A 17,919-nucleotide genomic window follows, 5' to 3' on the forward strand; every position below is an offset into this window, starting at 1 on the left:
ACACACTGTTCATAATCAGCACACATTTCCTTGTCATCTTCCACTGGCTTGCAGTATTTTACTCTTGAAATGTCAAACTCCCTCAGTTTCATAAACAAACTCCCCTCATTGTGTCAACAGTTGAAATGATGTCTGTAAATCAGAACATGCTGTGATTGAATTGTTGCTCCTATCATCTACCACTTTCTTCCATCAAAGCATGTAACCAGATTAGTAGGAAAACAGTCCTGTGATGCCTGCATAAGCTTTGCCCAACAGCAGGCTTCCTTTCTGCAACCAACAATGCCCTGGAGACAACAAAATCGCCCTGGAGATAACAAAGAACTCCCTAGGACATGACATTTGGGATGTAGTTCTGACATCTTACACGTGCATTACGTGACTTAAGCATAACAATTACTGTTCTTTACAAAATATTAAGAGACTTAGAAATATAAACCTAAAAATGAGAGGCTGTTTTTCTGTACGGTGGGTCTAAGCAATTTTGTCAAGTGTTCCTATCGATTGCATCCTAACACTCTGGATGACTCACGTGATCTTTGGTATGAGGATGAAGAAAACTGCATGAGGGTTGTGGAAAAATTATTGTCAAAATTTACTGCACAATCACTACCAGGTTTTCTCAGCACCTTATTATAATGCCTCCCTGAAGTTATAAACACTAAAAGTGACATTGTTTCTTTCCTAGACATTTAGTTTCAGAGGAAAAAAAAAGAAAGAAAATACATGCACACCTGTATATGCACATGTGAACACACACACATACACACACACCAGCATATTAGATTTTGAAGAGCTTTTTCCTTAGAATTGCCATATCATTAAATTATTAATTTTTTATTTAATGAGAAAGGCCTGGTTAAGGACAAAACATAAGTTTGTTTTTCTCTTACCAAAATGTTGCATCATAATCAATTACCTTTAAATGTATCCATTTCAGGCATTTTATAACCCCAAATATAGCACGCTAACCAATAAAACTGATGAATTTTTGAAATTATGAAGTTAATGTGGTTGATGTTAAATATTATATAAACATGAATAAGAGCATAGGAGCAAGACACATGATAAAGGAGGTAAATAAATATATAAAAAATTATACTACCTAGGCCAAATGTATAACCCAGACATAGTGTTTAAGTATTCATTTGCAATTATAAGATTAATCTAACTCATATGTGCTTTTTCAAGCCAAAATATGGAAAAAATTACTGAAAGAACTTCTCCACCAGAACATAAATAACAGTCTTCTTTAAAAATACATTCAGCAATAGCACTGCTAGGAATTTACCCAAGGGATACAGGAGTACTGATGCATAGGGGCACTTGTACCCCAATGTTTATAGCAGCACTCTCAACAATAGCCAAATTATGGAAAGAGCCTAAATGTCCATCAACTGATGAATGGATAAAGAAATTGTGGTTTATATACACAATGGAGTACTACGTGGCAATGAGAAAGAACGGAATATGGCCTTTTGTAGCAACGTGGATGGAACTGGAGAGTGTGATGCTAAGTGAAATAAGCCATACAGACAAAGACAGATACCATATGTTTTCACTCTTATGTGGATCCTGAGAAACTTAACAGAAACCCATGGAGGAGGGGAAGGAAAAAAAAAAAAAAGAGGTTAGAGTGGGAGAGAGCCAAAGCATAAGAGACTCTTAAACACTGAGAACAAACTGAGGGTTGATGGGGGGTGGGAGGGAGGGGAGGGTGGGTGATGGGTATTGAGGAGGGCACCTTTTGGGATGAGCACTGGGTGTTGTATGGAAACCAGTTTGACAATAAATTTCATATATTGAAAAAATAAATAAATAAATAAATGCTAATCTCCTAAAGAGAAAAAAAAAAATACATTCAGATTTAAAAGGGTTTTCTCTTTGCTTTTACAATTTAATCATATTTCTATCTTAGAATTTCTAACAATTCCAATATTTTGGAGTTTTATTTAAGTATATCAGATTTCAGGTGTTGAGTTTGCTAAGTCCTTTATAGATTTTGGAAGGGGGGGTGAGGGAGAGGGGAAAATGGGTGATGGGCATTGAGGAGGGCACCTGTTGGGATGAGCACTGGGTGTTGTATGCAAGCGAAGAACCACAAGAATCTACCCCAAAAACCAAGAGCACACTTTACACACTGTGTATTAGCCACTTTGACAATACATTATATTAAAAAATAAAATAAATACATCAGATTTCACAAAAAATTAGTAAATATATTTTATATTCTTCTCAAGACTCATAAATGAAGATGGCTGTGCTCCAATCCTGCCTTCTCCCTTAGAAAAGTTACTAGAACTCTGATTCTTTATCTATAAACTTAAGGATGGTAACAGTATCGACCTCACAAGGCAGTTGTGAAGACTGAATGAGTTATCATGGAAAACACATAGAACAGTTCCTGCCACATAAGCAGTGTTTAAAAAAACCACCTGATGACTTGTGATTACTTGAAGGTTAATACATAAATAAGATCAACAATGAACACATATCTACCTTAGATCTTGTTCATACTGATTTTCTGAAGGGCACATCTATGGTGGGAATAATAAGCTCACTTAAAAACATTGAGTGACTTTTCAATCATGAAAATGTACTCATGATTTTTCTGAAATAATAAAATTAAACAAAAGTATATAGTTAGTAAAAAAAATTCACAGTTGACAAAAATATCTCTATGGCAAATGAGGGCCATAAACAAGGAAAGTAAATTTAACTAACTAATCTACACTAAACAAGCCAATATACAGCAGCTGAGACCAGTAATAATTTTCCCTGGAAGTAGAGTGGGAAATCATGATGGTTTCATCTTTCAAATATCTTCCTGCATTATTTGCCTCACAATTTGCACGGGTTGAGCATTTCCCAATGTCCTTCCTCTTCCCTATCTGTGAATATGTAACTGAGTATTTTCATAATTTTTAACTTGACATATTGAGATACATTATTTCCAGATCAAACACACTCCCGGTTCTTTCCACAAGCAACATATTCCATTTGCCAACAGGCATTTAGCTTACACAATTCAAGGTACATTAAGTGAGGATGCACAAGTAAGGATTTACCAAGAACTGTCAATGAACCAATAAAGTCTGCTGACCAGGCTCACAGAAACCACAGGGAAATATCTTACAATTATGTTTTTTAAGTAGTTAACAATGTTCTTTAAAGCAATACATGTTTAAGAGCCATAATATTATTAAGAAAAGCAATGATCTTTAAGACTTGTCAGGCATTAAGAATCCCAATGTCAATCCCATCTAAGTGATTTTATTAAGAAAAATTCAGGGCTGCCTGGGTAGCTCAGTCGGTTAAGCATCCGACTTAGGCTCAGGTCATGATCTCGCAGTTCATGGGTTTGAGACCTGCATCGGGCTCTGTGTTGACAGCTTGGAGCCTGCTTCAGATTCTGTGTCTCCCTCTCTCTGCCCCTCCCCTGCTCATGCTCTGTCTCTAAATAAACATTAAAATAATTTTTAAAAAGAATCATTACTTGCTAGCTAAATGTTGAACACCAAAAAAATTCATTCAAAGCCATTTCTTCTGTTTAATCAGAAATCCTTTTAAAGCATATTTAATAATAGCATTGTTTAGTTTCTAGCTAAGGCAGATGCTGTTGGTGTCCCATCCGTATTTCCATGCGTGCCAACCCAAATTTAACTGGCTGAGATTTCTACAATCTCTGCGTGCGTACATGTTGGCCTGGGAACATCAGGGTATTAACGTTCCTCGTGAGCAATTGTTAACTATAAATACTCCAGCACATTTTCCCCATAGAAGGGTAACTCTGATTCATGTAATCTGTGCTAATTCTCAGAATTGTATGGAGGATTAAACTGTATCACTCAGAGTGGTAATGTATTTGAAAATCCATCATTTGTTAGTTCTCTCTCTCTCTCTCTTTGGCTTTTCACATTTCTCTAAGCATTTCCTAGAGTCATTTTCTAAAATAAACCATTTGTCCTTGAATCCTTGTCTCAGGGACTCTTTGTGGGGAAACCCAATCTAAACTGATACTAGCAGCGGTCTTAGGAAGCAGATCCGCAGAATGGGATTGCAGAATTAAGTCACTCACCAGCCGTGTGGCAACAAAGACTCCACTAATAACTGGCTGTACACCAGTCATAACTAGAGTCAAGAAAACCCTTCAAAAGCTGTAGCATCCACCTTGCTTGTGCTAGAACACAAACTTGTTCTGTGGCCCTTCCAGGCACTGGGGGTCCAGGCTTATCTCCCCCACCTCACCTTCCAGCCTCTCCCAGGCTCACGTGCTCCAATCCCATCAGCTCCTTTCTGCCCCTCAGAGGCACAGCCGGGCTCCCCTCTTCAGGCCCTCTGCACTGGCTGTTCCCTCCGGCCAGAATGGTCTTCCCTTAGAGTGCTTCAGACAGCCTCCTCCTCAGGCCTCAGCCCGAAGCTTGCCTCCTCAGAGAGCCCAGTTCTTTCTGCCCCAACAGAAGCAGCACCCGCTCTGCTTGGTGTCCCATCACCCACTTTCAGGGAACTTGCCGTTGTCCGAAATCCACCACGTCCCTTTGTTTCTCCCCACTGGAGTGTGGGCTGTGTGGAAGCAGGGGACTTAGGATGAGGACATAATCTACTATGACTGCTGTCCATGTAATAATAAGAGGACACACCCGGGGCTACATCTACAGGGATGACCATCTATATAAACAGCAATACAGCAGCCATCTGGCAGCCAAGGAAGGACGCATCAGGAGACACTGACCCTGCCAGCACCTTGATCTTGGAGTTCCAGCCTACAGAATCATGAGAAAATACATGTGAGCTCCCCAGGGTGTGGTATTCAGTTACGGCAGCCCTGGGCAACTAAAAGACCAGGTTGTACCTTACTGCACCGGAGACACACATGTGGCCCAGATGAAAAGAAGTCTCAAAAAGAGGTTTTCAGAGTTCTTGCCTAGTGGGAATATATAATCTATGAAATATCTCCAATTACCTGGAGCTCTAGTTAACAAGGGGATTATACCTGCTTCCCTGACTACTTCCTCGCACCCCCCCCACCCCCCAGGGATGCCCGTCCAGTGAAAGGAGCTGCTTTAACTTCTCCCTCCCAAGGAGTTTCAGAGACAGATCTGTTCTTCTATGTTCAATACAAAATGATCTGACCACAAACCCCTCAGTTCTGTCTCTATGAATATACCCACTTCAAATGTGAAATTCTATCCACCAGTAAACAGTCATGAAATTTCTTGCCTAAATTCTATTAATTAAAATGAGATGTGGTAACATTCATTTTGTCCTATTTTATTTGCCTCAGAGTTCAGCACTCTCTAGCTATGAGTAGGAAGCTCTAATATAGTTCTTGGGAAGTGACACTTTTAAAAAGCACATTGGTTCTCATGTTAATAAATAATACTTTGAAAATGTAACACACATAATTGTTAATACATTATTATATAACATATTACCAGTGACATTTTCCACCTAACTGGAACAAAATAACACTAAAATTTGTATGGAACCACAAAAGACCCCAAATAGCCAGAGCAATCTTGAGCAAGAACTTGAGCCAGAGCAATCTTGAGCAAGAAAGCTAGGAATGCCACAATCCAAGATTTCAAGATGGACTAAACGCTGCAGTAATCACAACAGTATGGTACTGTCACAAAAACAGACACACAGATCAAAGGAACAAAACAGAGAACCCAAAAATAAACCCACACTTATATGGGCAATTAATCAACGACAGTAGAGGCACGAATATACAATGGGAAAAAGAGTCTTCAACAAATGGTGCTGGAAAAACTGGACAGCTGTGAGCAAAAGAATGAAACTGGACCACTTTCTTAACCATACACAAAAAGAAACTCAAAATGGATTAAAAACCTTAAAGTGAGATCTGAAATAACACAACTCCTAGAATAAAATATAGGCAGTAATCTCTTTGATATTGGCTTTAGCAACATTTTTCTAGATAGATCTCCTCAGGCAAAGGAAAGCAAAAATAAACTATTAGAACTACATTAAAGTGCAAAGCTTTTGCACAACAAAGGAAACCATCAACACAACGAAAAAAACAACCTATTGAATGGGAGAATATATTTCCAAATGACATATCCAATAAGGGGTTAATATCCAAAATACAGAACTTGTGCAACTCAAAACTTCCCCCCCCCAAAAAAAAACCCCACAAAATACTAAATAACCCAATTAAATAATGGGGAGAGGACCTGAATATATTTTTCCAAAGACATAGAAATGGCCAATAGACACATGAAAAGTTGCTCAACACTACTAATCATCAGGGAATGCATATCAAACCCACAAAAAGATATTGCCTTAGACCTGTCAAAATGGCTAGCATCAAAAAGACAAGAAATTCCAAGGGGTGGTTAGGATGGGGAGAAAAAGAAACCTTCATGCACTATTGGTAGGAATATGAATTGATGCAGCCACTGTGGAAAACAACATGGACGTTCCTCAAAAAAAAAAAAAAAAAAAATTAAAAATAGAAATACTATATGATCCAGTAATTCTACTACTAGGTAACCCAAAGGAAACAAAACACAATTCAAAAAGATACATGCACCCCTATGTTTACTGCAGTATTAAAATAGCCAAGACATGAATATAACCCAAAAGATAAATGTATAAAGAAAACATGAGTTAACACACACACAATGGAATATGACTCAGTCATAAAAGAAATAATGAAGTCTTGACATTTGTGACGACCTAGAAGGTATCATACTAAAAGAAATGTCAAATGGGAAAGAACAAATACTGTATGATTTCACTTATATGTAGAATCTAAAAAACAAAACAAATGAACAAGCAGACAAAAACCAGACTCTTAAATACAAAGAACAAACATGACTTGCCAAAAGGGAGGTGGTTGGGGGCAATGGGTAAAATAAAGTGGATTGAAAGGTACAAACTTCCAATTATAAAATAAATAGTTCACAGAGATTGAAAGTAGAGTATAGAGAATATAGGCAACAATATTGGAATAACATTGTGACAGATGGTGATTATACTTATCATGATGAGCACTGAGTAATGTATAGAACTGTTGAATCAATACGTTGTATACTTGAAACTAATATAACATTGTATCTTAATTTTACTTCAATTAAAAAAAAGCATAATACATTATGGATGTGTCCAGTGTGAAAAATGAGTATTAAAATGGATAGAAAATTGCTATCTAATTATACTATCAAGTTACTACTTATTAGAGTTACATTGATATCAGTGGATACAGGGGTTCATTTCATGTCACCTGTTTCAGCTCCTGTGAGTGAACGAGAATGACTGTAGTGTTTTTTTCTTCATATTACTTCAGTTACTTCACTCACGGGGAAAGCTTTAGACATTTGACTTTGGCATGAAAATACAGGAGAATTAGTAACAAGATAGGACAGCTCATAAGATGGTGCTAAAATATAGATCAGAAATATCTCAGCCTATCAATGATAAAACACTATGAAGTATTTAAAACCAGGGGAAGATAGAAATTGCAGAATTAGTTCAGCAAAAATGCAGTCATCTTATACTTACTGAAGCTACATTCACGAAATCGTCATCTGAGAGGGTTTCCAACATTTCGGAGACAGATGTGCGGATCAATTTAAGTGTCAACCCACTAACACTTCCACTCCTATAAAGAAATGGGTGTGTGCATGTTAATGACCACATATTGAAGCAACACCAGACATCCCGAGGAAAGGAGACTTTTGCACTAACTCTAGGTCACCTATATAATATTTAAATTATTTTGCCTTTAAAAATTCGTACTAATGAAAGTCACCTTTTTGACAGAGTAGAAATAAATTATTAAAAAATTTTGTCTTTCTTTCCCGTCAGCATCAGAACATATATGTTTCTAACTACAATGCTAAAAATTGTACGTCCAGGGACAATTTTAGGAAACAAGGGATACTCATAGAACATTTACTTATTCAGGAAAAACATACTACCAGCTCTGTTATCCAAGTTAGAAGGGGTTTCATCTTTATTTTTCTTGTCAGTACACATTCTATGATTCTAGGTGATCTCATCTAATTGTAAGACTCATCTCTAGGCAACTAACTCTTACCTCTACATGTCTAGAGCCCTGGTTTTCCCCACTTTTAGACCTCCGGCTGTTTATTAAACAACTACAGATTCTATGTTCAAAAAGGCAAATTACACCCAGACATACTTTTTTCCTATTAATGTTCTTGGTACCAACCAGGCTGCATTTCAGTCATCCAATTTCCTCCTCTCTTCCAACCCTCCTTTTTCATTCCACTTCACAGTTGCCATGGAAGTGGCTTCCTCTCCATCTTCTCTCCACTCAGCCTCAAGTGCTTCTTACCAGAAGCCCCTGAGCTTGGATAACAGCCACTCTATTCAGCTTAGTCTCTTCTCCCCATGCAATTCTGGCAATATACCTCTACCTAATACTGTTAATAGCTCATAGTTAACTAGTAACTACTCAACAGTCATGTAGCCCTGCATTCAAAAACTTTCACAATCTTTCTCTCTTTCTTCCATCTGCTCAAAAGAGTTCCCCCAGATGTTCTCACCTAGGCCACTTTGCTCATGTCAATTGTTTTACTAGAAATTCCATTCTCTTTCCTCTCCTCTCCGATGCCTACCTTATGAAATCTTAGCTCTAAACATTCTAATTTTATCTCCACAATGAAGTCTTCCCTGACACTTTAAATCAAAGTGTTCTTTCCTATGGACTTCTAGTGCTGTGTCATACTTTGTATCTATTACTTTCTACAATTAGTTACTTGGGAATAGGGTTTAGTTTCACTAATACACTTGAAGTATCTTTGAGAGACACCTTCATCATATTTGTCTCTATATTATCACATTATATACAGCAGACCTTCCATACCTGTCTGTTGAAATAGTCCTTAAAAATGGTATTTCAACTTCATATGTATTTTTAATTTTGGGATATGCATGTAGGTTCTAAAGATTTTAACATGAAAAATTATTTCTGAAGATTATCATATATCCAATAAGATTAAAATATATTGAATTAGCATTTAGATTTATACTTAGGAAGAATATCAGGATTACCATATGATATAAACTGCATAATAATTTAATTAAAATAAGTTCTGATTTAAATATATCATAAGAAATGAAATGAGAATTGACATGTTAGTTACATTTACTAAATTCATTTTACCTTCTCTTTCTCAGGATAGGTGATAGGGTTTTAACTTGTTTACTTCAGATCATTTTTTAAAATGGTTTTAAAATGTTGATACTAGCTTGTAATATGCATTTAGATGCCTACAAAACCTTGGATTCTTTTTTTTTCCAGTGTGGCAAAGAACATAAGAAGATACAACTTTTACTCAAGGAAAAAAAGCATTTTATACCTCATGTTTTTAGTTTCTTGGCATTGCCCTTAAAAACTAAATATTTGGGGCACCTAAGTGGCTCAGTTGGTTAAGCATCCAACTCTTGGTTTCCGCTCAGGACACAATTTCACAGTTCATGGGTTCAAGCCCTGTGACAGGCTCCATGCTATCAGTGTGGATTCTCTTGGGGTTCTCTCTCTCCGGCTTTCTCTGCTCCCCCCGCTCCACTTCAAAATAAATAAACTTAAAAACAATAAAAATTTTCAACGTTCCACAATTTTATCTTAAATCTTATTAGAAGATTACACACACAAAGCCCTTAACTTGAAGCAGTGAAAAAAATAAATAAAATGATCAATACAAACACTCCTGGAATTCTTTCCTGTATATCAGCATTCCCCTTGAAAAAGTCACAGTATTGGTGCTTAATACATTTAATATTTATCTATTTTGTGTCCAAATCCCTACAAGTTATTTGAATTATTAATGACTAAGTGTCAACTAAATGGTTCTATTTTGTGTGTGTGTGTGTGTGTGTGTGTGTGTGTGTGTGTGTGTGTGTAGCAGGAACTGCTAAGTTTTAGCAACCACATACTTTAAAACTTTTTAAGATACAACACAAAAAATTGGAAGCAAATGAATAATTTTTCAAAAAGCTCAGGCTTGAGGACTATGCCATAATTTTCAATTCCAATATAGATGCTCCCTATTTTCAATAGGAGAATATTTATTTTGTTACTGTCTTAATGTGGCTTCTTTGTCTGGATATAAAAGTCATCCTAATTGTTCTTCATCATTTTTTTGACCCAACCCATTTCTCAGTACCAACATGCTACTGTTATCTACAGATCCTCCCTATATTTTCAGTATATAAATATAAAATGTTTCACTACTCACACATCAACCAGAATAAGCATGTCTTTAGGTGATGCAGCTCCTTGGATGTACCTGAAACAAATACCATAGGAATATTTTCTTCTCTTGAAAAATATTAAATATTAATATGCTTTGATTTAATATTTACTGATTTCTTAGTTGTGCTGGTTTCCAAGCAAGGCCCTACTTCCATTCTATCTGAGTAGACAATGTGCTTCCATTCACAATTCTACAATGTCGACTTTATAAAAGCTATATTTAACATAATAGAGATGTCAGAAGCATAATATTTAAAGTATGTTTTACAGACAGAACAAAAGATAAAGTGATGCATTCTAATATCAGAAACAAAAGAAATAAACTCTTGGATGTGAAAAACATCTATGTATCTATGCCTCCTAAATTCCATTTTGTTGGCTATGCCTCCTAAATTCCATTTTGTTGGCCATGAGTTTGAAAACTCACTCTAAGGAATAAGGTTACATCTTATTTTCAATGCAAAAAATAAACACAGAAATAGCTAAGTGTTCTAGGAATACAAAAGAAGCAACTATCAACAGAAAATAAATACAAAGTAATTCAAGACAGAGCAACATGTAATACCATTACCAAGAATTTCAAGTGGTGGTTCTCAAATTTTACAGTGTCTAAGAATCACCTGGAGACCTAGTTCCAAATGCTGATTCTCACAATGAACCTGAGCCCTACAAATTCACAAGGTCTGCATATTAAAGCAAGTCTAGGAGAGATCTATTCAAAGAGTTCAGCGACTGCAGAGGAATTAACTTAACTGCAGGCAGATGATGTCCAAAGATTATGCTGTCTGGCCCCAGAATGATGAGGAGGGAGAAGGGGACCTGACTTACCAAATAGGAACAGCTGAACCTGAACTCAACTTTTTAGTTACCTCTAAGGCCTCTATGCCCATGACTAAATGTAACTTCTCAGAAGCCTGCTGAAAAACCTGCCAATTCGTTTTCAGAGAACATCCAACATTCAAGCCTATGTGTTCATGAAACAGTTTATAACATGTACTCCAGTCTGTTTCTCTGCAAGAAGGTAAAGGGAGCAGGTCTGCCAGGATATTCCAAAGAAAGGCAACTCTAATTCATGTCTAGCATTTTAAATAGTCCTGGCATGCTTCTCATGGGAAGATGAGAAAACAGGATATTGTCTGCCTTTTCAGGTTGGCACCTTGCTTCTACGTCTCCCCACAAAACAACAGGTTCCTGAACCCACTCTATGTGATGTCATAGTCTCAGCTTCCCTTCAACAACCCATAGATCCACAGCCACCACACCTGGAGAAATATTAACAGGAATATTATATGGATTAATGATAATATCTGGTACTATTACAAATGGTGGGCCTTCATGTAAATTGCTACTGGGATGTTTAACAGGACATTTTTAAAGTCTTAAATGAATTTCTTTGAATCAACCATTGTGCATCTTGGAATTTGTTTAAATGCTAGAAAGAAGTTAGCAATAATCTAAATAACCAATAATAGAGGATTTTTAACAATGTTAAGCATGTCTCTTATGTGTAAGCACTTATAGGTATTGATATGAAAGAGTAGATTACGATGCAATATATTGTATAAAATGTGAACTCACAAAAAAAGATATGTCCACACATTAAATAACACTTTTAAAAAACAGAAATAAAATGCACAAGTTTAATAGTTGTTTCCCAGGGAATGCAATTATGAGTTATTGGGTATTTTTTGAGATACACGTTAGGAGAATGAGTTGCTTTAGTGAGGAACAAAAAAGGCTTCCTTTTGTGAAAATGAAACCTGAGGTGTGTGACCATAACTAGGGGCAGCTTTTACCTTGGGACCAGTTCTCATTAGTTCACTGCCAGAGGCAATCTACCTTCTACTCTATCTAGACACTTCGTTAGAGCTCTACTCCAAGTAAGCTGAGTATTTTTCAATAGAAAATCCCCACCAGCTAAAAGAGATTTAGAGACGACATTGAATGTAAAACTTAAAACTAGTCCATTTGAAATCATTTAAACACTTTTCATTATTGTTGCTCATTTGAACTCATCTTCATTGAGCTTTCACTGTATTTACTTATTAGAAGAGAAAAAAAAAATACACCAGAGCTCTGTAAAACAATTAGACAATATTTATTCATTTTAAAATGGAAAGATTCAACTTTTTCACATGCAACAAGTGTAACCTTCTTTTGTCTAGGTCATCTTTCCATGACTACCTAAAAAATCCTTACCATGGTCTTCTGCGTACATCATAAAGATCAATCTTGTTTGGAGTTCTACTGTTATCAACCCATGGAGAAGCTAAAAGAGAGAAATTAAATTAAAAATAGAAAAATTAAATCAAAATATTAGCTATCATCTAAAAGATATTTTGAAAAGTCGCAAAACACCTTTCACACTGTCCACTCTTAAATGTTATGAGCAATGTTAAAATGAGAGATACAATCCTTATGCCCTTAGTCTTTTTTAAAATGGAAAACAACACAGCAATATTAAAGTTAACATGTCAATTTTCCTTTTTCACATTATTTCATAAATAACTTGTAGACAAAGGGATTTCCTGGATGTAACTTACATGTTTACCATGTGTCCAGAGGTTATACATTTTATTTCTCCTCTACTAACACAAAAATTTACCTTAAAAGAAAAATTATTTGCCACAGATGGAACTGTACTTTCAATTATTTGATCTTTATATTTTCATTCAATGCTATACTATCTTGATCTATAAAAGATAGTTGTTTTTCCTGGATTGTTATTTATATAATAGCATAATTTTTTAAATATATTTTTTGATGTTTATTTTATTTTTGAGAGAGAGAGAGAGAGAGAGAGAGAGAGAGAGAGAGAGAGAGTGTGTGTCAGCGAACATGAGCGGGACAGAGGCAGAGATAGGGGGAGACACAAAATCTGAAGGTTCCAGGCTCTGAGCTGTCAGCACAGAGCCCAACACGGAGTTCGAACTCACAAGATCATGACCTGGATTGAAGTCAGACACTTAACCAACTGAGCCACCCAGGCACCCCAAGAGCATAAATTTTTAACCTTATTACTCACATATTTGATAATGGCCAGAATGTTTGAGATTATAATTAAAAGGTTAAATGAGAATTAAAATAAATCCACGAAAAACTATTTTCCTTAAATTTATTTGATTGATTCAGGTAAAATTCAAGAATCTTCTGTTAGTTTCGGAGACTTTACCATTTTGCAGCTGTCAGAAGAAAAAGAAACATTGTCTAACTGCATTGATTTTTTTACATATAATTAATTTACACTCACTCTAAGTCTATATTTTAATTAAACTTAAATGCTTTACACACACACACAACTTAGACCTAATGGAGAATAATAAACGCTAATAAATCAGATGACAATTTTATGCTGAAGAGGTCCTTTCCTTGAACACATGACTCTTATGAAAATTTCTATTGTACATGACTTATGCCCTCGAATCTATTTTGCCCTCATCTTTATTTAAAACTATGGAAATTATGACAGACTTGACTGTGAATCAGGTTTATTAGCCAAACAAGATAATATGGCCAATCAGGATATGTCAAAAAAACAAAACAAGACAAACAAAAAAAACAAAAAAACATACTTCTGAGTCTCTCCTTGACTAAGAAATTTCTTTCTCCTGGGCGACTATATTAAAAAATGACTTCTATCAGTCAGTTTAAATATAGCACTACTCTAACAACCATTTACAATGTAGTCAATGCAACTGAAATGATAAGTTTACTTTCCTTCCTGCAATCTGCACTTGCAAAAACTTAAAGCCACTGAGATCACATTTCACTTTGTTTTTCTTTTTGTGGTAGCACTGGAATAAAGCAATAAGCATGCTGGGAGACATGCCAGTTCATTTTCAAGTATTCCTCTATAATATGTGACTCCCCAAGCTGAGGGTCATCGTGGTAACCACAAATTTAAATGAATGATATCCTTTCAGTACAATGCTGTGCTGGTTATACATTTATTGCCTCTCAGATTTAAATTCACCCATTTATCTTACTCTATAAAACCGGATCTGGGCTCTTTAAATATTTTTCTTTTATCAATGAACTCAATTTTAAGCTTTGTCAGCAGAAGATGAAAGAGAGACACTCAATGAGAAAGGGGATTTTGCTTCCTGCTGCTGATTTGTTTCCTCAAAGGCTCTTGGGACCCATGAAACTCTCCTGATTTCTGGCTTCTGCATGTTCTCCAGCAAACAAATGGCCAGCATCACCCCCTGACGATTTCTGTAGTGGAGTGCCTTCGATGACACATTTAGAAGCATACAGGGTGAATTACCAGCAAACCATTCCAGCGTGACACTGTAGCAACTTTTCAGTCATTTGGTGGGCGGTGACTATGTCTTCTATAAGAAGATCTGGATCTCGGTCCAGAGGCACCTGAGACTGAGGTTGCTTCCTTGGACTCTCTACCTGAAATCTAGGGGTAGCTGTTCTTACATATTACATTAAGTAATGCTATACCTGGTATTCCTGTATTATTCAGAGTAATCTCTACTTCTAGCTAATCCCCTATGACTCCAATCCCTGTTATAAGTAACAATTCTTAAAAAAATAAATAAATAAATAACTTAAAAAAAACCCCTAACTTTCCCATTCAAAATACTGTTTTCTCTCTCCTGATTGAATTCAGACTGTTACAAATGATTGGGTGAGAAAACAGAAGTGAGAAAAGGCCACAACAACCACCATGAGTTGGAAGTGGTTAAATAATGAATTTGATAAGTGACTTAATGAAACGGTATTTGAAAGTCAGGTATAACTTCGACTTCTGAATTCTTTGCCGATGACATCTACAATTTCTGCTTTCACTGTAACTGCTAATTGAAATTAACTGTGATATGTAGTACAATGCTCCATAAAATTGAGATTTTTCTTCAAAGACAGATAAAAGGTTTGCAATTTACAGTATGAGCCAGCCCATTAAATTTTAATATGGTCTATATTTAAAAATATTAATAGTATTCTCTTACAAGTCTTCTGAGATATTTACTATTAGGAAATAACCCTTTATTATACCAAATTAGGATATTTATATTATGGTAAAATTAAACATCGTACTTTGTTCTGTGATATTACTAATTAATTCGTCGTAAAATCCATTGTGGCATTTAAGTGGTACATTATTTATAGAGGCTTAGAATTATGGAAGGTCAAATAGTAAAAAGAATAATAACCATATACTGAAATTCCCGGAAATAATCAGTTTCTTAATGATGCATAATGAAAGCCACCTGTTTTGAGAGGAAATTGGAGCTTCTAAAGTCCCTGTAAAAAGCACAATGGTATTCATTTTAGATGTCTCTCTTGCTTTCCACTAAAATTTTGGGAAGACAGGAGAAAGGAGTCGAGTCCAAAAAGGGGACATTTTCCTGAATGTCATCATTAATGGTGTTAATAGCCACTTATGAGAATGTTTTCTCCAATCAAAAATGAACTAGGGGATGTCTTTGACAAATCTACTAGACTACAATTCCATTTCACATGATATTTAGAGTGTGCTACGCTCGTTACTGAATCAATGATTTTAAAAGGTATTTAAGTGTACAATTACTCAGAATACTGAAATAAGTCTTAGAGAAATATTCCTGAGAAAGTAGAGCCAGTTTCTAGTTAATATACTCCAAAAATAATATGAGAGTGTGGTTTTTCATTTCAGCTGCTAGGAAATAATATAGCCCATAATGATGAATTGAGGGCTAATTCTCTTGGTAGATACACCATTTCAAATGATAGCTAATTGCATTTCCAATTAACAAGTTCAAATGCATTTTTCCAATTCTAACAGATGTCACATTTTCGATCACATGAAAAGAAAAAAGTAAACTTCACATACTCAAAAATACCTTTAAACCCACCCTGGTCCTACTGGCCGGATCTAGTCGGTATTATGTGGATCATTATTTTAAGCTTGCCTTAATCACCTTTTATGGATTACTCGCAATGGCTCTAACTTGTAAACCATGATAACAAATTTGGACTGTTTTTAAGCCAGAATTAATTCACCAAGAGGGAGCTGTGTAGCTCGCAAAATTTCCAAGAATCTGAATGTTGCTGCCCAAATACTACCATCTTAGAAGGAATCTCAACATTCCCTAATTCATATCATGGCTCTCACATCAAAATCCAGGATGAGTCTCATTAGCAGAGTGAGGGTTACTGACCCACACAGAGATGCCAGAGAATCTAGAAAGGCAAATAGCTGGCCTTTCCAGATTCTGAGTTATGAGACGTGCTCTGCTCTCCAGTAAAACTTATAATCTAGGAAATACCCAAAACATGGAAAGAGGATTCTCTCTCGGTTACGGTAACACAAAATAACTCAATGAACATTTCAAATCTTCTGCTTATCGGCACAGTTTATTTCCACTCACAGAACAGTCTAAGTAAAATATTACTAGCCTCAGAGGCAGAGATTCCACTTCAAGATGGTATTCAATGACCTATAGCTGGGGATGCTTTTGCCTTCTTGAGCACTTGGTTTCCAAGTCACTTAGGAAGCGTGGAGAAGGCATGCTCAAGTCACAATCTCAGGCTGTGACTTTCACTCATGTACTGCTGGTGCCGCATAGATACAGAGGAGGTCTGACAAGTAGACTCTCTGGGTAGGCACCCATTTCCAAAAGCAAAATTTCACAATGCAACGCAGGTACCTAACTCTGGTAGGTGGCTGGCAGCCTTGGCCTTTGGTACAGATGGACGACTAAATCAGGAGTAACATCAAATTTTCTGTTTTCAGCAATGTTTCAAGTAAGCCACCTTTAAAATGAGACACAGGAGGAAGGGCTAAATTCAGAACCCCGTAAATACATAAAAGATGTTGGACTTAAGAACAATTTCCAGACTAAACCTTAGAACTGGGATTGCTTGTACAAGAAACTCACCAGAATAAAGTGAGTAGAAAACAATTCCATGTTGTTTTTGAGGTTGTTTTTGTTACCAAGGAAATCACAAGCCCAGTCGGCACAAATGTGGTCACTGTTGTGAAGCTGAAAAGTGATTTTGGGGCTCTAAACCTGCTGCGTAAACAAGATAGGAAAGCTGTTTAGCCCCAGGCACATCCTTCTTCAGATGTGGCAGAGACGGTTATAGACAGAAGGGTTCCTCCCACAGAATACTACCAGGAGCAAGCAGCTGAGCTAACCAAAAATTTCTCTTTATCCAAGAGTAAGCAATCTTTGTTTCTTACTTGAGGAACTATAATACATACATACCACAGAGCCGTGAGTGCTCTGTATTTTCAATCTTTCTTCAAATGGCAATTTTTATTCTGGTCATCCAGGAGACAGTATTGTTACATTTAAGAAACGTGGGTAATAATGGCAATAGGGCAGAGAAAGTAACTGGTATTCTGCTGTATGACAGTTAAATTAGGAAAAGTCACATCCACGTGATGGAGAGAACTGCACATTATCAGAGATCGTGGATTTTTATCTGGATTTACTAACTTGTTGGGTGGGACTGGATCATGTTCTACACAAAGATGGTGAGTGCGTGCTATGTGTGGGAAAAAAGTGAGTGCACAGATACTCGGATTACCCGAGGAACAGCCTGTGACAGGACGTTACGACACTTTTTTTTTCTCCATCCTCCTAGTAACAGTACCCCCTAAGTTTTAGGTGATTACCTACTAGAGACTGTATTTCTCAGTCTCTATTGCCACAATGGGGCCACGTGATGAA

At 36.4% G+C, this 17,919-nt stretch overlaps 1 protein-coding gene across 5 annotated transcripts in view; it reads right to left on the minus strand.

Moving 5' to 3' along the window:
* Window positions 1-17,919, minus strand: part of CACNA2D1 (calcium voltage-gated channel auxiliary subunit alpha2delta 1) — a 497,531-nt gene that overhangs the window by 112,322 nt on the left and 367,290 nt on the right. For all 5 annotated transcript variants that reach the window (XR_006210876.1, XM_042965363.1, XM_042965360.1 and 2 more), the window contains exons 8-10: window positions 12,449-12,518; window positions 10,233-10,283; window positions 7,528-7,627 (exon numbers count right to left, since the gene is read on the minus strand). Coding sequence is in view for 4 of the 5 variants with exons in the window: in XM_042965363.1 (XP_042821297.1) it covers window positions 7,528-7,627; window positions 10,233-10,283; window positions 12,449-12,518 (221 nt within the window). In the remaining variant the exon portion in view is untranslated. The remainder of the gene's footprint in view (window positions 1-7,527; window positions 7,628-10,232; window positions 10,284-12,448; window positions 12,519-17,919) is intronic.

The sequence above is a fragment of the Panthera tigris genome, chromosome A2 (genome assembly GCF_018350195.1).
Source record: "Panthera tigris isolate Pti1 chromosome A2, P.tigris_Pti1_mat1.1, whole genome shotgun sequence".
Lineage (NCBI taxonomy): Eukaryota > Metazoa > Chordata > Mammalia > Carnivora > Felidae > Panthera > Panthera tigris.